The 26,988-nt window shown below is 46.9% G+C and overlaps 1 protein-coding gene across 1 annotated transcript in view; it reads right to left on the minus strand.

The window, feature by feature from the left end:
* Positions 1 to 268: 268 nt before the first annotated feature.
* The window catches only part of itga8 (integrin, alpha 8), a 55,986-nt gene continuing 29,266 nt past the window's right edge, over positions 269 to 26,988 (minus strand). Inside the window, exons 18-30 of the mRNA XM_066715431.1 lie at positions 26,312 to 26,449; positions 26,002 to 26,069; positions 25,551 to 25,698; positions 22,794 to 22,886; positions 18,245 to 18,324; positions 14,761 to 14,841; positions 13,576 to 13,681; positions 12,338 to 12,496; positions 11,007 to 11,126; positions 9,628 to 9,741; positions 7,563 to 7,664; positions 6,870 to 6,992; positions 269 to 3,868 (exon numbers count right to left, since the gene is read on the minus strand). Of these exons, the coding sequence (XP_066571528.1) occupies positions 3,782 to 3,868; positions 6,870 to 6,992; positions 7,563 to 7,664; positions 9,628 to 9,741; positions 11,007 to 11,126; positions 12,338 to 12,496; positions 13,576 to 13,681; positions 14,761 to 14,841; positions 18,245 to 18,324; positions 22,794 to 22,886; positions 25,551 to 25,698; positions 26,002 to 26,069; positions 26,312 to 26,449 (1,419 nt within the window). The 3' untranslated portion in view covers positions 269 to 3,781. The remainder of the gene's footprint in view (positions 3,869 to 6,869; positions 6,993 to 7,562; positions 7,665 to 9,627; positions 9,742 to 11,006; positions 11,127 to 12,337; positions 12,497 to 13,575; positions 13,682 to 14,760; positions 14,842 to 18,244; positions 18,325 to 22,793; positions 22,887 to 25,550; positions 25,699 to 26,001; positions 26,070 to 26,311; positions 26,450 to 26,988) is intronic.

Here is a 26,988-nt window from a genome sequence, read left to right on the forward strand (position 1 = left end):
CGGGCTCTTGAGTGGATTAAATATGGATAAAGACTGTTACAGTGATAGGAAAACCAGCCATCAAAGACACCACAGGGTTAATGTGGACTTCCTTCTCTTACAATCAGACACAAAAGTTGAGTTTCATGTGGCCGAGTATTGTTCTCCTCCTGCACTGAACTCAAATATCGGACCTGATCGAGTCCAGAAGCAGCATCTGCCCAGCTTGCCACCAACCTGGTGCGCCTTCATCTCCTTTCATTTAAAAAGTCAAACAAAAACAGCACAATGTGTTTCTCTACAGCTTTATTCTTTATTACAAAAACACACAAAATATATAACAGTGGTCTGTTTATCTGATATATACAGTTGCTCATAAACTAACAGCTCTCATTCTACTCTAAACCCAGAGTCACACATTCAAGCACGGGCCGGTCCGGTGAACACGTGTCTTCAGGGCAGGCCTTCACACGGACACAGGAGGACAGACAGATCAGCTTTCTGTGTGAGGACACCACTGGGAGGCACTTTAAACAGATGCACTGTCCCACCTCACAAACAAACCACCATGACGGCTTGCAAACCCTGAAAACAACCCTGAAACTGAGCAGAGAGTGACTGAGAAACGGCTGATCCACAGGCTGGGATTCATTGGCACAGTGTGGCACCTGGCACAGCTGCAGGCGGCCTGGAGAAAAGGCAGTGAAGAGGTTTTGTCTTGTGAAACGGGAACAGCTTAAATCCCAGGGATGTTAATTAAATTCAGAAATAATGTTATTTTTTGCTCAGCCAGGCAATAGTTCCTCTCCTTAGAAATTCCCTACAAAATCAATACCGTGCTTCTGTGATCGCCAATATTTCTCGACAGCCCTGTGCAATTGGATTAAAATACAGAAAGAGGACACAGAGAGGACTAATGGGGCAATTTATTATAATTAGATCGGTGCCCTTTTACTGCTCAGAGAGGAGAACCAGCCCAGCCTAATAATCTCAGATTAATTTACTCACTAAACTATGTACACAACTCTGTTAGGATTCAAACAGACAACAGACACATTATAAACCGGTGTAAACACGCTGCAGGAACTTGAGTATATTAAATATTGCACATATAAATGGATGTTTCCCTTCCACAAAGATGTTCCTGAATGTGCATTAACCAACATGGCAGACGCTTACTCTACTTTGTTCAGATATTGTGTTTTAAAGTCTTAAAATAAGCAGCAGCTACAAGGCACGGCCTCACATCGAACTGGGAGAGACACTGACCCAGAACTGACCTCAAACATCAAACAGCGCAAAACACACTGAACTGACTCTGGACCTGGACTGGAAAAGGTCCGAGCTCCTTCTGAGTTCTCTAGCCGATTGAAAACCAGGACCACAACTGAAGCAAATAACTGGACACAACTGGTCCAGAGGAGCCGATTCTTATTTCAACTGAATAAAAACCTTGTGTAATTGACAGGAGCTCTGATGCTAAACTCACTTTTCTGTGAACGCCATCGAGGCTGTGTAACGGGCATAACGTGGCGATTGGGAGTTTCATGTGAACACTTCTGGTCGTCCGTCGCAGGGGAGAATAAGTACAAAACATCAATAATATCGGACTGGGATCGTTTTTGAGAAAATGAAGAGAAGTTTCTGCTGGCAGTCATGGAAATTAAAACGTGAGCAGCTCAGACTGTTGACAGATCTGTATTTTAAGAGTCCCTCTCTACTCATTGAAAGCAGACGCTCCTTGTTGTACTTTGTGTAGAGATTGTTTTAAGGCTGTTCTTGTGTAGGTTGTCATTTTTTCGGCAACCTGACTAACACAAGGGACGAGACCCACACTGCAGTGTTCACCTGGAGGAACACGGTTAAAGACATTATCCGCTAAATAACATGGAAAACTTCAGTGTATTTTTCTGAAAAATTATTTTCCCTTCAGAAACTGAGGAGCACAGAAGGAATGGGCCAAGATGAGAAACGGAGGAGGCTGCTCCATGTTTACCATGGTGACTTTGTTATAAGATGTCAGAATAAATAAGTTGACAAAAAAGATGGAAGTGTTGTTTCTACAGCCCTACTGTCTCTCTACACTGCCCCCCTGTGGACGACACCAAGAATTACAACCACAACTGTGAAAAACCTCAAAACAACTTCGTAAACACAATAAATACAAAATAATTTATTCTGCAGATGAAAAAGTGTCACAGACACAGCAATTCTGAGCGCAAGATACCATTCTCGGGATGTTTGTCCCTGCTGGGTTTGCTCACGTGTTGTGTGTTTGTGTGTTTCTGTCACTGCTCGGTTGTGGATGAGGCAAAGTCATCCTGCTGCAGCACATGGGGAACCGGACTGACATATCCAGGTGTGAATTGGGTTTGTGATGATTTATACTTTCAAGAAAGACCAAACTCAAGAGGGCTGCTGTCAGAGAGAATCTGTGCACACAAATTAGGGAATTACAGGTCCTGTAAGGATAGCAGAGGTACTGTAAGGGAGATACAGGTCCTGTACGGGAGGCACAGGTCCAAATGGGAAGTACAGGTAGATTCCAATGTGTTAGTAAAGAGAAAAATCCATGTTTGTTCTATATTTTCTTGAAAAACATATAAAACAATAATGTTGTAAAAAGCTCGTCTGCAGAGATTCTGACATCGGCACCACGGGCTTCGCTGCTCAGACACTTTATTGTGTTTAATTTCTCTGGTACTTCATCACTGGATTTGAACATCAGGCTGAAAACAAACAAACAAACAAAACAGAACAGAATGAACTACAACCTCTGGGTTTGGCGTTCGCCCAGGATCAACTGATATCAGACAGAGCCGCTTGTACAGAGCGGTGCAGAGCCCCGGGCCTCCCGGCAGCCGCACCACAGTCCAGATCCGCGCCCAGGCGTTCACTCCTGCCAATCACGTGACCTTCACATCGATGAAGAGACAAACCTGGGGGTTCAGACCTCGCAGGGAAGTGCATGCTGGGTAAGAGCACCGCTGCTGAATATCTCTGGGAGCCCCTGGAACAGACTGCTGAGAAATGGCTGAGAATCTGAAAGTGTTCACAACCATAGCCAGGGTAACCGTCAGATTATAGGTGACCAACTGGCCACAGTCCGCACTGTCGTCATCTGTTTCACAGTCAAACTGCAATGGATGCTTCTGGGCTTTTCAGTTAAACAGGTTTCAGAACACGAGTCAAAGTATTACATTTTATGGAAAATAGTTTAAAAAATGAATGAATGAATCTCTGTCACTTCCATGGAGGGTGAAGTGTTTTTCTGGAAGCTGTGCCGTGTTAGAGTCCAGTGCTCATGTAGTTCAGATCTGTGCGGACCCAATCACTCGCCACCAAAACTAACATTCGACCGTAAAACTAACAAAATTCTCAAGGACAGGAACCAGCCGTGCTCCACGTATAACAGGAGTAAAGAAGAAACAAGATAAAAAAGCTGCAAAAAAATGTACAACAGCTCAGAAGAAATAAGATATGAGCTCAAGAATGTAACAGTCTTGTCTTCCTGTCGTGTCACTCATGTCAAATTCCGCGAGAAGAGCAGAACCGCTGTGTGAGTCTGTGAGAGCCGGCCGTCGCTCCCGGGTCGGGTCAGCAGTATGTTTTGCAGCCCGTGGAGCACAGCGGCCGCTGGCTGGCAGTTCACCTCACAGATTTCGATTCGTTAATGGAAAATGAAGTCACAGGGAAGACTTGAAAGGCAGTTTTTTTGGCGTCTCCCGAAAGGATCCCTCACAAACAGTACTGGACAGTACCGGACTCCCTCATCGCCGGCCGCCCACATCCGCCGGCCGCCTCATGCTTCTGTGGATTTCTCCGCCGTCAGCTGCTCTCGGTCGGACACGTCGTCTTTGGGAGGCCGAGCACGATCGAAGAAGCCACACTGAGGAGGGAAGACAAGAGCGTTCAGAGACACATCTCCATTCGATACAGTACAGTACAATAGAGCGGAGCTGCCTGCTGGTCCTATAGGGCTTTGATCCATTCCTGCTGGGTTTAAAAGTCTTTACAGGCCTACAAAACCAGGACAGGTCTTTAATTGTTCCAGTCAGGCCAATTAGTGAGATGGAGCTCAGGGCAATGAAAGATGAATCCGCTGTTCTGTACTTAAAGGTATGGTATGGTTTTGAATTTGAACTGCACTGTACTACACTGTACTGCACTGGATTGTACTGCGGTCACCCCCACCACTGCACCCTGGGGCCCACTGGCCCTTATTTATCATCGGCAAGGCTGGTGATGTTGACACTTACAACAGGAGCTGGGAGTCACGTATAACTCCTCACACACGTGTGCTAAAACAACACTGCATGCCCAGGCCTCCGCTATGAAACCCTGGGCTGGAGCACCAGTGGGCGCTGTGTCTTGACAGATTTATAACTGTCAACAGTCCCGGGGGTGCAGAGTGAGGAAAATTGAACTAGGACCGCTGACAGGACTGCCCTCGTGACAGAGAGAAGTGCAGAAGTGCACTCACTCTCACATGACTGGAATGCATTAGTTTTGTCTAAATAAATATGACTAAAAAGTGAGATAGAAGCTTTATTTACATTCCTGTGAGGCAGCAAGCTGTATGGAGGAAAGATTAAAGTCTGGAAAAGGGATTTTGCAGATGCCTTTTCTCTTTATTTTGAATTTAAACTGTGCTCAACATGGGACGTCCAGGGGTCCAACTATCAGCGCACACAGACCTCGGTGTTGGACCTGCCCAGTACACCGCACGGCTGTAGCGAGGAACGAGAAGACATTGTGGTAAATTTGGACTGTACCTAAATGGACAACATTTGTAAACCTGCCAGGATCTCCCAGTGCCGCCTGTTCCTCAGGAAGAGTCAGGGTTCTGAGAGAGAACAGGACTAAAGGCCCGAGTCAGGGTTCTGGACTTGGCCTCCTGCGCTGGTGACAGGGCTAGATAATGAGTCTGAGACTGAGAGGAAGCAGAGAATCCCATGAAATGGGCTGGCGATCAGAGCGGGTGAGAGACTCTGTCCTGAACAGTCTCTGATGCCGAACCTGGGCCAGAAAAGCCCGGCGGGGAGGAGGACGAGGCGGTATTGAGCCTCTTAACAGGCCCCTGCACCCTGAAGGATTTATTTGAGTTACATTAGCGCTGGCGGGGGGCCAGGCACTCTGGCAGGGTGACAACACAATCTCACTCAGGAAACAAACACGAAGTGCAGGATTGACTTCAGATGAGTTGTACTTTCAGAAATAGGAAGGGGGTGCATGGTATACACTGTGAATGTCTGCAAGACAAGGATCCAGGCCAGTGGGGTCCAGTTGGGCAGTGGAGCCCCTGGTCCAGGCGGTTTGTGTCCATTGCTGAGTCCATTATGCTGAAGTCAGGGCTGTACTGTCACTATGCCCGTAGCGGCACGGCCCTGACTTCAACATAACGAATGATATATTATTATTATTATTATTTATTTATTGGCAGATGCCCTTGTCCAGGGCGACTTACAAAATATAAGCGCAATATAAAGTGCAATAATACAGTGCAGTTCAAGGCAAAATACATTTTACAAATTCACAATTTACACAAGTGTATACGTGATATACAGTAAACAATATATGAGGTCTTACATCCTGGAATGAAAAAGCTGATAAGTGCAGACAAGATGTTAAGTCAAAGTTAAGAGCTAAAGGGAGAGGGAGCATATAAGGAAATCAAAATAAACAATACAAGTGCAAGTAATGCAAAGGCAAAAGCATAACAAAACGTTGTATAAGTGCAATCTTACAGGAGACTAAATGACTAAATTACAAGTACTGTCTGAAAAGATGCGTCTTGAGTAAGCGCTGGAAGGAGGTCAGAGACTCTGCTGTTTGACTTCAGTGGGAAGGTCGTTCCACCACTTATGGGGCAGGGATGATATACCGACAGCGACTGGTAGTTTTATACCTTGTGTGTGTCAGGGGCTAAAACACTAATTAATCAATTAATGATCTTCTAGTTTATTTTTGAAGTGACCATTTTCAGTGAACAGTTTCCTGTGGCATCCCTTCTATTTTGATAAAAAAAAAACACATTAAAGTTACATTTCCATTAAAAGTGCCAACATCCACAAGGGGGCAGAAAAAAACATAAAGTCAATGCTTTAATAATGTGAGGTTTTCAGTGCGATAGAGGCGCCTTCACATGCAGTCTGAGAGGAGAGTTTTAATCATGTAGTACAAACATGTGAAAAGTGTTTCTGCATGCAGACAGTTTTGATTGACACCTTTCAAACGCCAGTGGTTTACGAAATGTCCTGTTGTCCTGCTATAGTGCTCCACAATAAACACAATATCCACAATATCACAGGATAAGATCTTGTTCTGCCATTAAAGCAGCCACATACATTTAATTAAGAGACTAATGTCATTAACCCCAAATGTGAAGGCAAAGCTCACCCGTGGCCTGTGAACAGAGACTCGGAGGAAACCGATAACATCAGTACAAGTCATTAGAGCGAATCGAACTAAATGCGTGTTCGTCGCAATGAAGCCAATAAATGGCCAGAGCAAGCTGCGTTCATTTTAATAACCCAAGACAGAGCTCTGAATTTTCCCCGGGGTTCCCGTGACAATTACTGAGTTCTGGGACTCATTTATTGAATTGCTTATTTATTTAATTTTTATTTACAGCAAAAAGCCCACATGCACCCACTGTAGGCAAACCCAGAGTCTCACTGCTGCCCCACAGAGACCCAGTTACTGAGTTTGTTTTGCGCTTTATTTGCTTTCCTTTAACTCATTAAATAAGCTTTGACTCTGGAGAACAAAATAAATAAAGAAGCCTGTGACCTAGCGATTGATTAGGTCATTACAGCACATAACTGCTCTAAATGGTTTTCATTCTGTAATTGCGGATGCTCATTAAGAGAAATTAGAGGAGTACATACCTTCCACATGACTAGAGTCAAAATGGCCAGAACCAGCAGCCCCAGCAGGATGGCCAGGATAATGACCCACAGGGGGATGGCGAACGAGACGTCGGGGGTGGCCCAGACCACAAAGGTGCCTATCTAGAAACAATGCAAGATTGAGTTTACATGCGTGTCACGGATCAGGTCATTGTGCTGCACAGAGCAAACCAGACGGGCCTGGGGTCTCAGGGGAGTGACACATCGGCCCCGGACCTCCAGACAGCCTCTGGATGGCACCAGCCAGACCCCCGTGTTTAAACTGCTCGCCCTGGGAGTTCACAAGACAGGGACAAGCCTCCCCCACTCCGAAGAGAGGAGCTCTGCTTAAGAAAAGCCAATCCTCAGATCTTATCGCTCTCCTCCCCCCCAGCAGCTATACCCCTCTCAATGCTGTTCTTTCGGGAGCTCCTGGGCCCCGAATCTGGCCAGGGTGGGGGATGGAGGACATGCTCTCAGTGGTAGAAATAAGCCGGCGGCAGAAGATGCATGTCCTCCATGTATTACAGTATCACTGCCTCGACCTGACATCTGGAGGGAGTTTCTTCTTGGTCACACTGTGGGACCCTGTGTTGTTTCAGCGACCCAAGAGATTTTAACATTCACTGGAGCTCAACTGAGCCTAAACACTGCCAACAACACCCCCCATCCCTCATCTTTCTCCCTACTTACTGATTTGGACTCCTCCGGCAGCCGGGCTGGCTTGATCCGATACGGCATGTCCAAGACTTTGTACGACACTGTGGAGTTCAGGGAGTACGAGTACTTCTTTCTCTGGAAGACAAACAGGACACGCAGATGAACAGGGAGACTTCTGACAGGTCCTGAAACCATCAGTCAAACTCTGCCATGGAGCGGCACCCCCACCCAGGCCGTTCTCAGGCGGAAGCAGCTCGAGCCAGGGGGGATCGGGGGTCCGTAGTTCCCACAGGATGTCTGTAACGCACTTGGTTTTATCAGCGCTGATAAGAAACCTTCGACTGCCTGTGATTTATGGCTGATAAGAGCAGAGGGCCTCCCAGCATCGCACTGGTCCTCATCAATAATGTCACTGACAGGTCAGACGGAGAAACTGATAAAGACCAACATGTTTATGTCTCCTGAGAGCTGCGAAGGGCTTTTCTTTCTAAGCGATGTGTCTGGACACCTCTAAGAGCTGCGAAGAACACAACGTGGCGGAAAAAAGTTCAGCTCTTGGAATTAAACCCAATATGCTGAATTCATGACCAGATGGGTCTCCTGTGAGTCAGCAATCCACCCCTGCTCTGTCTCAGACACAGTTATACTTACAAACTTAAAACACAATCCACTTAGAACTTAAATTCTGCAAATTAACTTTCACTCCTTTGTTTTTGCTGTAAAACATACAAACAAGTCTGTATTGAGGGAATTGTAGGACAAGACAAGATGGAGGAAAAAAAAAGGAAAGAACAACAGAAGAGAAAGGAGGGAAACGCAGCCAGCTGGCCGGGAGCAGGACCGTCCTGAGAGGCAGAACATTCGTCTGTTGTTGAGACACGCTGGTAAGAAAAGGTACCATCTCTGTGACTCCACTGGAGGAGAACAGGGGGAGGGAGATGTGTTTCTAAGAGGCAGACAAATGTTTTGGATGCAAATCTCACACTTATGTTTACAACAAAAATCCCTTTTCAATTGCTCAGTGTAACACTGGCAAAAGGATCTTTAGAAAAGGCTGGATGAAATCATGGGACCAGCTGTACCACACTATCGCATATCACTCCATGCTTTTTCACGTTTCTTTACTGCGGTTTTACCATGGTATACTACAGTACAATGCTATGGTGGCCGTTTGGAGTCCTGTACATGTGTTAAATAGTGACGCAGCTCTAACGGAAGCGTCCCCCACATCGCGGTCTCTCCTCCCGTCTCGGCCCTGTGTGATCCGGTCTCTCTGGGGCTCCTGATAGTAAATCCATCACCCATCCATCCTTCCTCCCCTCTTCACCCTGCACTGTATCTGTCCCGGCGCATCCCTCACTGCGGCTGGGATGGTGTCTCTCTCACCTCATCGCAGCGGTCAGACCCGTCACACAAACACCAGCCACATACGTGCGACTCCGAGCCATGATAGCTGCTGTGCCGTTTCTGTTGCCCGCTCAGCCCTGTGTTTGGGACGGCAGGGCGGACCCCCTACGGAATCGCCGCGCTCTGAAGCCCCAGCGTGTGAATCAGACGTTCACGGCCCTTAATCCTCACAGACGCCCCTCCTCTCTGTCACGGAAACCAAATTCAATTTGCGTTCCTGAAACTGAGCAAATGCCTTCTCCATATGTGTGACCATCTTTAAAAATCACCAGTGCTGAACAAATTGAAAACTCGGCCTAGTTATCCGATCACATAGCGCTGCTCGGGTTTCTGTGTGTGTGAGTGTGTGTGAGTGTGTAACTGTAATTTACAACATAACCCCCAAACCCGATTCTAAAATTAGATCTGGTCTCACACAGGTTTCTATACACTGTAGCTGTGATGATTTAAACAATCGTCTCTCTATCAGCATAATCACTTTGCTTACAGCTGTAAAATAAATAAAATAATCAATCAATAATAACCAAAGCAATCTGCGCAAGATGTTTCCTACAATGATTAATGAAAACCTCATTTCTGCGCAAAGAAAACAAAGCAAGAACAGAAAGAAAGGGGAGGTCTCTGAATTCCAGCAGCGGGTGGAAGTGATTATAACACGATGGCCCGGCTTCGCGGGACTCGGGATCCTTACCTGCAGGAAGGTGTGAGCCCACAGTCGAGAGCGCACCTTCACCACGGCGCTCTGGCCCTTGTCCAGCCGGCCCACGCGGCACGCCACCATCAGGCAGTGGATGTTAGTGCAGTTCTGAAAGAGAAGTGTCAGGAGAGAATGATCCTTCAGTCCTCAGTCGCCCCACATCCATCTTGACCCACCAGAAAATGTGGTTTCACTTCAGACAAGCTTGTCTCTTGTTATTATCATGTGAGCACACAAAATGTAACCTTCAATTTAGGGTTTTGCTTTAGCTTATTCGGTCTCCTGGTAATCCCGTCTCACCATCTCTTGTGCGTGACGGAGGTGGAATACATGACTAGATGGGATAACAATATCAGAGAAATATTGCAAAACATCAAGTCTTGTACTTATCAGCTCAACCAAGCAAGAATAAACCTTGACAGTTTGTAAAAGGGAAAAAAAGTTCCTAAAGACTTCAGGACAAGACAGCCCAAATACTCCAGCAATGCTTTCACTGATCTCCTTCCAAAAACATCTGCAGCCTTGAGTGATACATACGCTGTTGGGGGATGAGGGGCTGAATTAATTGAACTGGAACAGTGATTTAGATGTCTTGTATCCGGCCTGGCTGAGGCTTTCTAGGATAAAAAAAAGCAGTTCCACCTGATTCTGTAATTTGTCACAAACCGCCGAAGCAGCGTTTGCTCAGAAATGTCCCCCACTGCGGCGTTTAACATTCCCACATCGGGTCTAAAAGCTTCCAGGCTGGGTGTAACAATTACAAGCCGACCTGCGCTGCCCGACCCGAGCGTTTACATGGGGGGTTGACGGATAGTGTCTGTGGCCATGGGGGCCAGCTGAGACATGGCAGAGAGGAATTCACTGTGATTTCCTGTTTAATTTCTTAAAGGGAGCGAGGGGGGTGGGACACAGTGGCTCACAGATACACAGACACACCCAGACTTTCTCTGACCCGAGTCCTGCAGGACAGATTCGGTGCCTCTTAGCCAGAGGGCTCACGCAATGGCAGGGAAAATAAATAAATGTGAAGGTTAATAAAATAAGGTCCCCGCCACATTTTAAATGGAATTTAAATGGGCTTCTTCTTGAGAGAAGGGAAGATGTTTTAATCTCTGGGGTTTGGGGGAAAAGTACCGCACTCGCACAGTGACATGCACGTCTATTTCACTCTTCACTGCAGACCCACGAAGAGTGAACTACAGAACAACTGCTCACCCAATTATGTGTTCAGTGTAGCTGTATGAGGACAGGAGGAGGGAAAACACAACTTCTCCCCTTACAAAACAACCCTCTTGCCCAGATTCGACAACATCAGAAGACAAACAAACACAAACTCCAGACTCAGACGCATGGCGGGAGGCGGCGGCTCGTACCAGGGTCTTGCTGCTGTAGGACTCGGCCGCTCGGACGTCACGCTTGCGGAGAGCATGGGGGGGTGGCGTGGAGTTGCGCAGGAATCCCAGCAGCTCGGGCGTGTCCTGGAGCGCTGACGTCTGCAGGCAGGGAGAGACGGAGACGACACACCATGAGCACACAGCCATGAAATCGCACGCGCACACCCCCGCCGCGGTGGGGCTGATGCGTACTGATTTATGACTCTCCACCGCCGTGCAGCAGTGCCTGGAAGCCGCGGCCACCACACAGCAGCCCCATGACTGGAGAGCAGCCTGACAGATGGCCGCCATCGCCAGGGGGACACTGCGGCGATTGACAGGAGCCGCCGCCGTCACAAAGGGCTGCTCTGTGCAGTGCTGTCTGTGCCCGGCTTTACAAACTGCATTTAAAATCCCACTGAGCTCAGACGAGCCAGAGTGACAGTTGGAGACTGACTTGCATGTGACAACAGAGGAGTGGAAAGCAGCTTTGCCAGTGGTGCTGTTAGAGGAACATGATATAAGACCCCCCTCCCCTCCAACAAAAACAAACCAAATAAGAATAAGCAATAATATTCACATCTGCACATTTCTTCAGTCACCTGTGAAAAAAAAGTTAAACAAAGACGTGGAAAACTTTTCCCAGCCTGCGATGAAGGGTGAACGATATGAACGAGCTGCTAATAACCACTGTGAACGTCTGCTCTGTTCTGTATCAGGAGCATCGATGAGAGGTTTTGGACGGCTATCGCCGCCAGCTTTTAAACTGTTTACACTGACAAAGACTCCCTGACACATGTTTACGTTAATACTAAGTTCAGTAAGAGATCGTGCCATCGCTTTGCTGTAAATCTTGCTTGTTACTCTATCAGAGGAAGGTCAATGTGATCATGAGCATCATTTTCCCGGTATGATCCTGTCTGGCTGACTCCCAGAACCTGCTACAGAGGTGTTGAGAGCAGCGGCCGCGATACATGTGTCTGTTCATGAGCCAGTGCGGACAGGCTATCTCCCATTACAGTCTAGCCCTCAATCCACCTTGATACTCCTCACATTTCACGTGCTGCCAATTATACTGGAAGCGCCTACCCACAGTGCACAGTGCTGACTGCTGAGGGGGAAGAAAAGGAGGAAAGCAAAAGAATGGTACGGATAAGGCTGAGAGCGTCAGAGACTGTTTGTGATGCTGAGGAGGACACAGGGGGACCGCGACCTCAGATAGAAATACTTTGACAGGTCAGGGCAGGTGCCACTTTAATCTCCTTCCCCCCCGTCCCCCGCTTCCTGCCTGACACTCTGAGACACAGCGACACATCGGGGTCTCCACCCACCTCCAGGTCCAGGGGGTTGAGTGAGGAGTTGGTTCTGCACTTGACCGGACCGTCCGTCTGGATCTCGAACACGTACAGGAGGAACTCGTCATGGTAGCGGTTCGGCCAGCCCACCTCCAGGAGCGTGTCGCTGATGGCACTGGGGCCCTTGTTGTGCAGCTGGGAGCCAGAGGGCGAGAGTGACAGTCAGCAAAGACTACATCATAAACAAACAGATGGCAACAATCAAGATTGGCACTTTCACACATTCAGATTTACTGTACAGAACACACCCCCTTCCCAAACTCTCCAACCCAGCGCAGATCAAAGCTGAGTCCAAGGCACCGCTTAGGGCCAAAACCTTGAGCAGAACGGCCTGGAAGAGCGTTGAGAGCCAGTGTTGTGTTTTTCTGTCTTAAGCCTCCTTTAAATTAACCAGAACCGTGGTGTTGTCTTCTGCAAGCTGAGCCAGAGGGGATCGGCTGCCCTTTCAAGCTGGATGGTGACTTAATGGACAACACAGACTTCATTACAGTCATTAGAGACAGGCTCCGCCGCTGCAGGTGGGCCCCCTGGTGTCGTCTGATCTGCCTCTTTCCATGCTTTCACTCTTTATTGGCCGTAATTACTTCTGGATGTTGGGCTTTGATCGTGCCCAGTCTGATACCTTTACTGAGCTTCTGATTTCTCTGCTGCTCCACTGCGCTCTTGTTTTCCTCTCCCCCAAAGCTTCACTGGGGCTCTTTTTTTGGACTCCAGACAGCTGTGAATTATTCCCACATGTGGACGCTGTTGTTTATCAGACTGAACAACGCTCATCCATCACTATTCACCCCACTTCTGTCCTCCCCCCATTTCTGTTTCTGTCTGTCTTCCCCACACAATCACACTTTTCGTTAGCATACTGTACAAAAAGACCAAAATAAACAAACCCCAAAAACTAAAAGTGAGGGATCTGAGTCCATGCAGAGATGAATGCAGGGCTGGACAGGACTGGAGCGCTGGCTCATCTGTAGTCTCTGGGGCTCATCTCTGGAGTTCATTACACTTCAATACCCCGGTACATTAGAGGTGTGTAGCTGTTAGGGAGTATTTCCGGTGGGTGACCATGGACCTGGTTCGACCCGCTTCCTTTCTGTGTCTGTGCTTTCACACCGACGACAATCAGAGTTGTGGGGTTGCTAGATAGTGGATCAAAACCTGGGTGGATGTGCTGGGGCGAAGGGGGCATCAGGCTCCAGGGGCCCTTTGAGCTTTACCTCATAGATGTGCTGCACCTGTGGGCCGATGTCCTGCTCCAGGACCGGCTTCTCTTTGGGCTCCCAGTTGGGGAAGGGCAGGATGATCTGGGCGGGGTGAGAGACGCTGAGGGGCAGAGAGATGAGACTTGTGAGAACAGAGCCGGGGAGCCAAACACAACACTGCTGCGCAGCTGAGACCCCTCCCCGCCCCCCAAGTCCGCTAGTGTGTTTGTGTGTCTGTGTGGGTGGTACTCAGACTGTTGTTTTCATTTCATTTTAATTTTCTAAATAAAAACAACACAAAGAGCTCCATCCCCTCAGACATTGAAGTCTGTGTTTTTTTCCTCTGCTATAAACTGGGCTGATTCACTTACATCTAACAAGGTGGAAGTTAAAGGACTGAACTGGAAGTCATGTGCTTGCAATTAGCCAAGGTCTTTTTATTATTAACAAACGAGCCCCCTCTCTCTTTTCTAAGTCTAATTAATTGCCCTCCTTCAGTGTGGAAATTGTCCTCATGGAAAACAGGAACATGAGCCGTACTTTCTGGCAAAGATCAGGACTGATCCATCAGAAATCAGAGGGAATATGGGAGCCTCTCTGAGCAGCTTGTGGGGAAGTTGTTGCTGATTGTGTGTGTGTGTGTGTGTATGGGGGGGTCAAAGACAAACTGACGTTTAATGATGGTATTGACACCACTGACCTTTGAGGATGTTTGAAATGACCTAAGGGGGCAGCTAGCTATGTTGATTGTGTACATATGGGTACAGTTGTGTGTGTGGGGGGGGATTTACCCAGCAGAACAAACAGGCAGAGACCAGGGAAAGCAGCTCTTCTGTGCGGCACAGACTCATGTGCCGTAACACGTCACAGCATTGAATCACCACACAGAGATTGGTAACACATGCTGAACGCCAGAGAGCCCGGGACGCCCGGTGGGGAGATGTGTTCCCATTGGACGCCCCGGGGTCTTTGAAGATGCACACATTGAGAACAGAGTCTGAAGATCTTCACAGCGCTGGGATGAGAGGAAGTCTAGCATCTCACAGTTTAAACCAGTCAGACGCCTCATGGTTAATCTAGAGGAGTGGGCACATGAGTTGAACCTGGAGAAGAGATTAACTCAGACTGCCGATGCTGCTCCCTCGCTCTGTGCCACAGGAAAAAGAAGAGTCTCAAGCTTTACACAACAGAGATCCTTACCCGCGCAGGTCAACGTGGGCCCTGGCCGTGATGTTCAGTGTCAGGCTGACTAGGTTGCTCTTCGAGTTGTCCTTGTTCGAGCTGTGAGGTTAAAAGAGATTAACACAATTTAATTTAAGACATGACAATAGGGGGACAACAACAAGGGAAACAAGGGCGAATAATAGCAATATTACAAATATATATATATTGGAAGCTGGCTTCTCTCTTCTGCAAAATAAAAATCTCCTGTTTTCCCATTACCCCAGCAAAGTGGCACATCAGCAAATGTGCAAAATGACAAAACCAACTTATTGGGATAATTTCTGTTTTCATATATTATTCCCAAGACCACACGTCAAGAAAGATATCGCTGCTCTAGAGGCAGTTCAGAGGAGAGCAACCAGACTTATTCCAGGTCTGAAGGGAATGTCCTACTGAGAGACTGAGGAACTGAACCTTTTCACCCTGGAACAGAGGAGACTACGTGGGGACTTGATTCAAGTCTTCAAAATCATGAAAGGCATCGACCACATCAAACCAGAGGAGCTTTTCCAGATCAGCAGGGACACACGCACCCGGGGACACAAATGGAAATTGGGCTTCAAGGCATTCAAGACAGAAAACAGGAGACACTTCTTCACACAGAGAGTCGTCACAATCTGAACAAACTCCCCAGCAATGTGACTGAAGCGATAATTTATGAACATTCAAAAATAGACTGGATAGGATCCTTGGATCACTTAGTTATTATGGTTATGGACACCAAACAAGCACGATGGGGTGAATGGCCTCCTCTCGATTGAACACTTTCTAATGTGTTCTTATGTTCTAAGACCTGGGGCAGACAACTAACTGTTTTCTCGGCCAATCATGAGCCACCCTTCTCAAATTGGCAGGCAGATATGCAAATTGATCAGAACGGCGGCTCTCAGCTATTGAGCATCAAGGCTCCATCAGCCAATCGGCTCCTCACTCGCCTGCCTCCTGTTCAGTGCCAGGGTGGTACGGCACAATATCTGCCTTTTGCTTGTTTTCTTGCCATGGAGGAGCCGCAAAGTTTCATTCAGACCAGACACAATTCTTATTTACATTTCTCTGTTGCACACAAAAACACAATCAAGACAGTCGCTTTCTTTCTTCCTTCCTTTACTGTAAACGAGCGTCACTGCAGTACAGCCAGTGGGAAAAAAACAAACCAAAAAAACACATCAAAGCCGTAGCCAGACGTGCGAGCCTCGGCAATCTGGCTTTGATGAGTGAACTGCGCTGTAATGTATGGACCTGTATACATACCAGGAAGAACAGCACAAGCATACATGTGGAAAACATGACCGACCGAAGCTGGCTAACATAACAACGCGGTGATGTCCTATTCTGTTATGTTACTAAGGACTCGACTAAATCAAAACTTAGACCTAGCCATGGATCGCAACATACAAACATGCACCCGACCGCAGTTTCATTTGTTTTGAGAAGCCGCTACTTATAAAGCGATGGGGTAGAGGTTTGTAATTTGCAATTCATGAGTAAATCAAAGTGTTTAAGCGGGTAGGCTTGAGAATAAAGAATAATCCTGGAAGCCACTTGACCATGGTATAGCCAGAGAAGAATGGATCAATCAGCAGTCTGTGTGTCGTGGGAATAAACACACACAGACGATGATGACTAAAGCCTTGTGAGAAAGGAAAGTCTTGGAGACACATCCAAAGCTCTTCCTAATTGTTTGTATCTACGGGGGACTTGAGAGAACAAGAGACGAAGAGCGCAGGACACACAGGCCGCGGAGACGCTGTGGAATCACATCTGGAAGTCTTGGATTCTGCTGCTGGAAGTGTACGCTCAGCCCTGTGCCAGGGGTGACATGTTCTGAGCCATCAGCATAAATACTCCTTTATACCGGGAGGTTTTAGAGCATGAGTTATGCCGGTCGTTGCCAGTTATTGTTCCTGCAGCAGAGGTTCATTTCCACAAATCCACCAGGGTCGTTTTCAGCTCAGAGGACACGGCCTTCCCTTTAAACAGTTAATAACAGTCTGACACCTGAGTTTCATCAGAGGCTAGCACACTTAACAGAGACTTGGCACGTGAAGACATATGGCCAACATTAGCCACCTGTGTGAGTTTCCAGAGCACGTTTCCAGCAGGCCTGTGAGAACAGCTCCGAAAGCTGAGACCCGGAGAAGGGTTGATCACTCGTTCAACAGGGCCAGCTCATCACTCAGAGGAGTTTCTGTAGTTTAATCCAAACTAGTCAAGTGGCGCGAAAGCACAAGCCTGTCTCTGTCAATGTCCTGGCGTTGGAGGAGTCAAACCCCTGGGAATGATTGCCTCCGATCACGTATGTATCGCTGTATGCCGACACCACGGAGACCGAACACCTTTGTTAGAAAAGTCCCAGAGTCCATGTTTAAACTCTAAGGGACACAAGTCCATCTCCATTTATGTTGTTTCTTCCTCGTATCTTGATTTCATAAACATTTTCTGGTCTGTAACCTCCGATATTCCTTTTGGGACCTCGGTGAATCTCTCTGCCAGGAAATGTCACTCCGGTGTCTGTGCTCACAATGCCCAGCTCTTGAGTTTATTAATCCTGGAATTGTTTCCTGAATTAAATATGTGTAGAAATATGAAAGCACCTCCCTCAAGTGAATCAAGTCCTGCCAAGAATTAAATCCACATCTGGGGAGTCCATTGCGCTTATACCATTACAGTGCAATTACAGTCAAAATGAAACTATTGGAGATGTGTGTTAAAGGTCAGTTATTTATAATTCAGAATAACAATAATCTTCATCAGACCTTATGGATTTCACCTCTGCTTCCAAGGGTCACTGAGGGATCTGGGAACCAGTCTTATCACCAACATGTCACCAGAGAGTAATGGCGCGTCCCTCCTATGTGCTTCTCTCACATTCCTGTCAGACCAGACTTCAATACCTTTGAATGATTTTATCTTTGCCTCCCTCCCCCTTGGGCACAATTGGAGTCTAGAGTCTTCCCTGCTTAAAACTTTCCGTCTTTTAAATATAAATGTAGATATCTTACTCTCCACACCGACCTCTGGCTAGGATGCGGCCCAATAAAAACGTCCGACCAACCAAGAATGATTTTCTGTTCCCTTCTGAAAAATGCATTGGCTCTTGGGAACAGTGTGAGGGTCAGAAATGTCAGGCACGTCCCACTCTCTGCCCTCGCTCTGCGTTTGTCAAGATGTCTCCTCCGCTTTGACTCCCGAGACTTGGCTGAAGACCCAACCAGACATGCATCAAAATGACACATCTGTAAGGGGCAGAGAGAGACAGTCGAGGGGATCTCCGCTAATGTGTCTAACAGGGAAGCCAATTCAATGTTTTTATAAGAACCATGCCGATGAGAACAAGAGACATGTTTAACACCAGAAAGTGCAGTCCGTTCATTGTCCCCCCCACACTCAAGCATGCAGATAGTCTGAGAAGCTGAGTGTTGTCTCTGGCCTCCTAGTGTCTCATGATAAGGTATATTACCTCTTGATCTGCAGGTCAAACGTGATGTCAGTTCCCACCTCCTCCAGACGCTGGACGTAGAAGCGCAGGCCCACGGAGAGCTGGGGAAAAATAAGGACATCAAAGGCATCTGCCAGGGCACACAGACCCCGAGGACAGACCCCCTCAGTTACAGAGCAGCCAGACTTTTTCACCCTGTTGTGCACTAAAGATCAGGCAGTCACGGGTTCGGGAAGAGCAAGGCGTTCTCTTCATCAAAATGTGTACAAAATGAAAGGCAGAGAGAGAGAGAGAAAAGAAAAACAGGCCTCAGCCCTCTCTTGAAGGGGTACACATGTTCAGATAATTACTGAAACCTTCGGGTCTCGTCCAGTGTAATTTGGAGACACCGCAGCCCCCAAAACAGGCATTTCTAACACGGAACATCTGGGGGAGTTCATTATTAGACTGATAATGGCTTTCAGAAACACCTAATGAACAACAGCTCAGATGTCACACGAAGCCCGCAGCTCTTAACTGTGCCGAGCGGACGCAGGCAACGACTACAAAGACACTTTATTACAGATTATAACTGCAAACAAGTGCAATAAAAAGTTAAAGAGGAAAACGTGTGCCTTTTCTTTTCTTCTTCTGTTAATTTCAGATGCCAAAAGAAAGTCTTCAAACGAGTTCGTAAAACACAGGTTTGTTTTCAACTATTGATTCATTTAGAAAAAATATGGTAAGTTAAAAATATTACATTCTTATGATGCATTCTGAATTAAGCATCATAAAAGCATATTATTATTATTATTATTATAAAAGTGACAACATACTTTCAGGGTGGCTACGTTTCCAAATCTATTTAGAACTCAGAATAATATGAAATCGAAAAATAACAAAAATGATAAAACAAAGTTACAATTAAAAACCTTATAGAAGCATATTGTTCGTGCCGAACGCAGACGAGTGACACAAACAGAAGTAACACACAGTCGCACACATCACACACACACTCCCTGCAACTTTCTCACCCAGAGTGAGTAAAGCAGGAGTTTTTCTTTTTAATGTTGTGAAGATGACCTTAAAGATGGTTCTGGGCAGAGAAGCGTTGTATGTATGTATGACTTATTTTATTGCCAAACTCTGTATTTCAACAGAAAGTAAATTGAGATAATTGCAAAACTTCACAGCTGTTGTTCATCCGGCTCAGCCTAAAAGACGAGTGGAGGAGTGCGACTGGGGATCCTCTATGACCCGGCGAGCCCAGTGTCCCGTCAGTCCGCTAACAAGACCTGGTCGGGAGCCAGCCGGTCCACCGAGCCCAGAGTCTGATCGTCCGCAGTGGAGACGCAGAGATATCTACGGCTGATCCGTTTGTCTGTTTTGTATTTTTGCACATCACTCCAGAATGAGAGACGTTCCGAATACCCTTTATGTATTGAGCTGGTGAGACCGGGGGCAATATTCTTGGGGGCTGTTGACAACCATGCCTCCATTGGGGAGATAGTTACTCCCTTTTCAGCCCCCAGCTCTCAGCAGCGTCTTAAATGTGAACACGAACACTGACACAATTCTGCAATGGAAGCAAAAACAGCATAAGGATTGTGGGTGTTTACTGGTATTAAAAGTGTACTTTATTCTGGATTTGTCTCAACTTTTTATTAACTGACTTAACAAGTAAAAAAAAAGAATAATAAAAGAAAAGAAGAACAAGTTTAACGCCTTTATGATAGAAAAGCGCCTGAGGATATCCGGGCCAGATTATGTGGGACACACTATCTGTATAAAATGAATCCTGACGCCACTTTGAAATCAGGAGACAGCTCTGCGGTGATATATATATATTTCACAGTCCCATGTTAATTCGTCACATCTGTACTTAACCCCTTCCAGTGGTCACAAGTGGAGGCTGAGCTAATCTGGAAACAGTTAACATGATGGCGTCCCTCCTCCGCTCCTCGCACAACCCAGTCCCTTCAGCAGAACCGCTCAGTTAGAGTCGGCTGTGATTGTGCCGAAGCGCAGGCGGACGTGTTCTGCCTACAGGCCCAGACAGAGGCTGGCTTCGGTCTTTTCCTTTCGCATTGAAACAGCTCAAGGATTTGTTTCCCTCAGTGCCCTGCACAGCGCAGTCTCTCTCAGCTGAGCGACACACAGTCCTTCCCAGAGACACAGAACAGGTTTTCACTGGTTTCCGTTTCAACTGGGGACAAACACAGAGCTGCCCTGTGGGGGACAGTGGCAGGAGGGTTGTGTTAAGGGCTCGTTTCCTTATCTTCCCTCACTGCTGTGAGGCTCATGTTTTCCTTCCACAGTTGTGGAGCTCGGTGCTGTTTGATATGTAAACTGTGCCTGCCAGGCTTTCTTAAAGCCACCAGGAAAAACCCACCCAAATCACATAATCACTCTGAAAGTGCCCGATCTTGCAGGCTCCTTCTATTATCAGCTGGGAGCTGGTTTGTTCTGAGCATTAGTCTGTGATTAGTCTGTGCCATATTCTCAGAAGCACAGGATGTTAAAAACCCAATATATTCAGTGTCTATACTCCAGGGGATTTATTAATGATTGAACCCCCTTTAACATTGCTGGGTTTAAGCAAAACAAGCAATCGGTAGGGGAACAGGGACGTCCACAAACTAGAGTGAAGTGGATGCAGCTGCAGAGAGGACAGGAATGTGCTCACGGTCGGGTGTGGACACTGAGAACCACACAGGACCGTGTCCACCATTCGAGGGAAGGTCCAGAAGTCCGGAGTGCAACAGGAGTGCGCCATTTCATCTGTCTGCCAAACATGGGGGTTTAGACAGGGGGTTTAAACCAAAGAAAACCACTGTCTCAATCTTGCAATATTCACTCTTTAAGGGGCTGAGTCAGACAGTGGGACTTGGGCAGTGCTGGCAGCTGTCCAGCTCCGATGCAGTCTCACAGCCCTGATGAAGACCAGCAGCCGCAATGATTAATTAGTCCGGGCTCAGACACTCGTGCACAGCACAATTGTTAGTGTATTAATTAATGTGATCTAGTAATCCATCCTAAACAGCTGTGTCGTGTAGAAACACACTGCCACTGGGAATAACACTGGGCTTCCTCTCCCAGTTTACACATATTAAGAATATAAAAAGAGCTCTTCAAAACAGACTGAAGTGCTTACAGACAGGTGGATGTGCCAGATTGCGGGGACGCTGCTGACTAGAAACCCGGCGCTCTGTGATCTTTGCTAATTGCCAGTGTAACTCGGCCCTGCGCTGTGTTTACACTGGAGCTGCGCACGCCTCAGAGGAACGAACCCCCTCTTTCCTTTGTGCTCTTGAAGGATGCTGTGGCCGTGCAGTGTTCGAACAGTTAATTAATCACTCGTGTGCAGGCACGTAACACGGGTATTCGATAACAGAGAGCGCCGGCCCAGGAGCAGAGGGCGGCTCGCTATTGGCAGTGCCCACATGCGTCCATGGGGCCCACACTCTCTGCTAGGAACGTGTGGTAACCAATTTTAAGTTTTGCCTATCCTCGAATCACATCAGATCGGCAGGGCTGATTACCTGCTTTCACAGGCAGTTAAGAGTGCGTGGAGCATCGCTGTAGTTTGACGTACTGTTGAAGAACTCTGCAAACATCTGGGATCACACAACACGACTTTTTGTTTGGATGGAATCTTATCTCATCCACGCTGTTTATCACCGTCTCCGTGGAAACGTGCTGCTCTGGCTCAGAGTCCTGAAATTCCAGGATGTTTATTCATCTGAACACGACTTTGACCAAGAAGTTGAACTGTGGTTGGCCGTCCCCTGCTATAAAGTTTGCGATTACATTTTGAGAAATGTTTGTGGGTATTCATTACATATTACAAGGTACAAAGGGGTGAGTGAGCTGTATTGTTTGTTTTGTTGCTGGTAAATTGGACACAACTCTAACTCTGGGTCACCGAACACCTGCCGATATTTCCTTTAATAAACGTTCACTACAACATCTGCTGTATCTGCTAAGGATGCCTCGTATATCTAAACCCTATATCCCTATATCGAGGGATAAGACTCAGACTCATTACAAATTGACAAGATATTCATGCCTAACTGTGCCTGGAGCGTATTCTGAGATTCACGAGATATTCAGTCACACGATTGTTCATTTTTGAAGCCATTGCATATATCCATGAAGCGCCGCCACACGGAGTCACATGATGGTTCATGTCCGAACTGTAACAAGTGTGCTTCTGTTACTGCGACAGTCAAGCACAACAGTACATGTACAGTGTGTTACTGTGCACACAGAACGCCACGCACTTGTGACTTAAAAAGAATATCTGTTACGTGATGCCTAGTTCTGCTAACAGCTGCTGACCACTTCACTCTCACTGTGAGGGGGTGAGAACCCAGGTGGCGCAGAGGGAGGGTTCAGTATTGATCTGTGGACACAGAGCCATCAGTCACTGTCAATCTGTTTGCCTCCCACCAGCTCTAATCACTCAGCCAATTTCCTGCCTCTCCAAGACAATCCTGTTTTCCTGCGGCAGCCTAAGTGCGACCGGCCCGTTAGCTCCGGCGCGGGGATTCAATTAGCAGCACGTCACTGAAACGGAGGTGTCTCTTACATCAGTTTCCGCCACCATGGGGTTTCCTAGATCGCACACCACCAGCCGGGTCATGTTCTCCATCCGGTACTCACAGTTCAGCCTCCGCAGGACCTGGGGAAGGAGGGACAGAATGGCATTACAGTATCATCATCGTACATCAACATCTCCAGGGCCCAGAAAACCCAGCTGCCCCCATTCATTAGCGCTATTGTGTTAAGATCAAAGCAATCCTCGTTATACCCGGGTTACCTGTATCTAGTCACCTCCTCTGGTGGCGGGCGATGCGGCACTTTCTAGGATCTGCTTTCAGTGAAGCGTGAGTTTCTCGCCCCAGACAACCAAAAAGACAATAAACGACTGAAGAAAAGAAGGGAAGTCATAGGAAGAAATGCAGCGCGGTGCCGCTGGGCGAACTGTGCTCGGACTGTGATGAGCCTCCGCAATGTCAACAGCAGCAGGAAGAGGAAAGAAAAGAAAATACCCAACATGAAGAAACAACTGGATTTAGCCTGATTTCAAGGCAGGATATTCATTAGAGCAGGATCTCAACAGAGATAAGGCAGCTTACTTAAAAATAAATAAAAAATGAAGTCCGTTGAGAACATAAGAGTAAAGGAATACTTGGGAGCTAAATATCTCTTTATGCATCTGGATCTAAAATGTACTATATCTATGTCTGAAGTCCTATAAACTCTTAACACTTGGGATACAGAGAGACTGTGGTGAGAGGCTGGGAGAGAGGGGCTTAATGAAACGCCTGGCACTGACACAACCCAGGACCCACTACTGAAGCTACAGTGGCTGTCAAAAGTATTCACCCCCCTTAGACCTTTCCACATTTCATTTTGTTACATCATGAAATCAGAATGGATTTAATCAGGAGTTTTTGCCACTGATCAACACAGAAAATGTCCATAATATTAAAGTGAAAAAGAGCATTTGCACTGTGCAACAATAGCCGGTGCTTCACAAAAGTGGCCTTTATGGGAGAGAAAAAAACTCACATCAAATCTGGGCTAGGGTTTTCCAGAAGGCATGTGGGAGACTCTGAGACCAAGTGGAGGAAGATTCTATGGTCTAATGAGACCAAAATAGAGCTTTTTGGCCTCAACGCTAAGCGCTATGTTTGGCACAAGCCTAACACCACACATCATCCTGAGAACACCATCCCTACCGTGAGGCATGGTGGTGGCAGGATCATGCTATGGAATGCTATGGCCCTGGAAACCTTGTAAAGAGAGGGGAAAATGGATGCAGCAAAGTACAGAGAAATCCTAGAAGAAAACCTGCTGAAGTCTGCAAGAGATCTGGGACTTGATAGAAGATTCAACTGCCAGCAGGACAATGACCCCAAACATACAGCCAAAGCCACACTGGAATGGCATAAAAACAAAAAGGTCAATGTTCTGGAGTGGCCCAGTCAAAGCCCGGACCTCAATCCCATTGAGAATATGTGGAAAGAGTTGAAAATTGATGTTCACCAAAGGTCCCCATCCAACTTGATGGAGCTTGAACAATTGTGCAAAGAAGAATGGGCAAAAATTGCTGTGTCCAGATTTGGAAAGCTGGTAGAGACTTATCCACATAGACTCATGGATGTATTTGCAGCCAAAGGTGCCATTCAAATATTTTCTGTTTTGTATTTGTAATTAATTGAGACAATCTGTAGATTATATTTTTCACTTTGACATTATGGACATTTTCTGTGTTGATCAGTGGCAAAAAACATTCTGATTTAATGTTGTAACACAATGAAATGTGGAAAAGTCCAAGGGGGATGAATACTTTTGAGAGCCACTGTATGTTACTGAGCTGTCCTCCGTTACGCTTCCATAGAGACTGATACCAGCACAGCCATCGTTGGCACGGAGCCGGTGATTTGTGCGCTGAGCCGGTGGGGGGATGTCATTTGGACGGTGGGCTGCGATGGTGTAATCTAATTGAAGTCTCTTTGAAGCTGTGCAGATGGCCCAGGAAAGTGATACGGCGTGAGTCAGGAGGAAGACGGTTTCCTGGCGAAAAGCTCTCCTCCAGAAGGCGGATATTTTACACCTCCGCAGTAAAGGAGTTGGGGGACTTGTTGAGGAATTATTCTCTGCTCTCGGAACTGAGACTCCGACAGGAAGCTGCACTGCTTCGGTCTCGGGTTGTAAGAAAATAAACAGTTTAATTTCAAGCGGAGAAGCCAAGGGGGGGGGGTGTTGCAATCAAGGGCTACATTAGCATGACGCTCTGTGCGCTTTAAGACATTTCCTTCGGTATTTGCTTTACATCTTGTTCTCTGGCATTTTTCCATAATTTGTTTTAAGGACAGACAGTGAGAAGCCACACTGGGACAAACAGCAACATCACACAGCTTCTCTACACAGTTAATGCTCTAATCAAGCTGCCGTTGTGTCTCGCGAAAACAATGTCATTCACAGAGCAACTGAATTATTTTTGTAGAGCCAGGACTCATCGCTTGGCTACTGTCACCCAAAGTTTGAGCTCGATCAGCTGTGGCTCTTCAACATGTCCTCCGGCAGCCCGGGATATCACAACAATTTGTGCCGTTGTGTTGCAGTTCAGTTAGCAGCAATGCAAAACCAGTTATAAAAGTACAGTCCACCCATGTGCCCTGTTAATATAAACACAAAATATGTCCCCCGACTTTTTTACACATGAGCAGAAAGTACCACAACACTACTCTGGAGTAAAACACTAATTTGGACCACTGTGGCTCTTTTGGCTGGTGCTGATGGTGTCACAGTGCGGTGACCCCCGGTGTGCGGTTACCTCACTCCTGCGCTCCATGCCTATGTAATCGGCCTCTGGCGGGATGAGGACGTGCAGCTCCGCCTCGTAGGCCCCCTCCCCTTGGTTCTGTGCGTTGATGGTCAACATGAGCGGGTTGTCGTCTCCTATAGTCAGCTGCTCTCGGTCCCTGTGAAGCAGAAGAGAGCTTTATCAGCACTGCGCCACTCACAGACTTGTCAGATACAGGTGCGTCTCTGGTGAATCAGAGCTGATTCTTGGGGTCTATGGGGGGCTTCGGAGGTGCAATGTCTGGGCAACACATCTCCAGAGGGCTGCACAGTGACATTTCAACAAGGCTTGGGGGTTCGGCCTCAAAAACGAGGCAGAACAGTTTCCCTCAGGTGGTAAACCACTTTGTGAAAGCGGTAAAATTAAACAAAGCATAATAATAAACTAATAATATTAATAATAATAATAAATCATAACTTACATTCTGGCAGACAGCTGGAGATCAGGGATGCACATATTGTCTTCTCCACAGTCCAGGAGAATGTAGGCCTGAGTGATACAGCACAGTCTCAATGCCTTTAACAATGTATTCACAGGACAGTCATATTCAGACGTCACAATAATCCGTCACAAGCATCCTCACAATCAATTGTCATAATCATCCTCACAATAATCCCTCGCAATCATCCTCACAATCAGAATTCACAATCATCCCTTGCAATCATCCCTCTCAATCAGACGTCACAATCATCCTCACTGCAGTCGCTGCAAGGACCCTGTCTCTCTCTCACCTGCTCCTGCAAGGACGGCTTCCTGTAATAGTTCAGTATGGGCTTCAGCGCCGACCCCGAGGGCGGAGTAGACTCATCCAGACTGTAGTTTAACGCAATGCTGATAGGAGATAGTTTATCCCGAAACTCTGTCTCATCCTGCATTACAGTAAAAGCACAAAGACAACAATGATACACAGTAACATTCATAATGTCAAGGACCCCTGTGAAGAACTGCATTTCTCTCCCTGTGTGTCTGTGTGAACAAAGTCAGTGACTCACTGTGCTGCAGTACTGTGCTATAGTGCAACCCTGATACCCAGAGGAACAGGGTCTGATAAGAACCAGTTTTCACCAGGGATTTGTGCTTGATACATCATACAAACCCCCCTTATATTAAACATTACGTATGCCTTAACTTCTCCCTTATTTGACCATATATGGGTCTTTCTGAGCAGCTGTCAGGCAGAAACCGAACTTCCACTCATCACGGGACAGACATGTGGGCCTGTTATCCGTTTCTCCTGTCTGTTCTGCATAAAAGTGCCTGAAGCGTGTAACTTCTCTGAGACTGTTCTTGAGATCACCTCTCGGACACCTGTTCCTTGCGGCTGCTAGTAATAAAATCTCTCTCGATTATTGGGACTCTTCATCCTGCATGAAATACTCCACTGAATTTAGTTAACAACAGAAAAGCT

This window comes from Amia ocellicauda, chromosome 10, assembly GCF_036373705.1.
Source record: "Amia ocellicauda isolate fAmiCal2 chromosome 10, fAmiCal2.hap1, whole genome shotgun sequence".
NCBI lineage: Eukaryota > Metazoa > Chordata > Actinopteri > Amiiformes > Amiidae > Amia > Amia ocellicauda.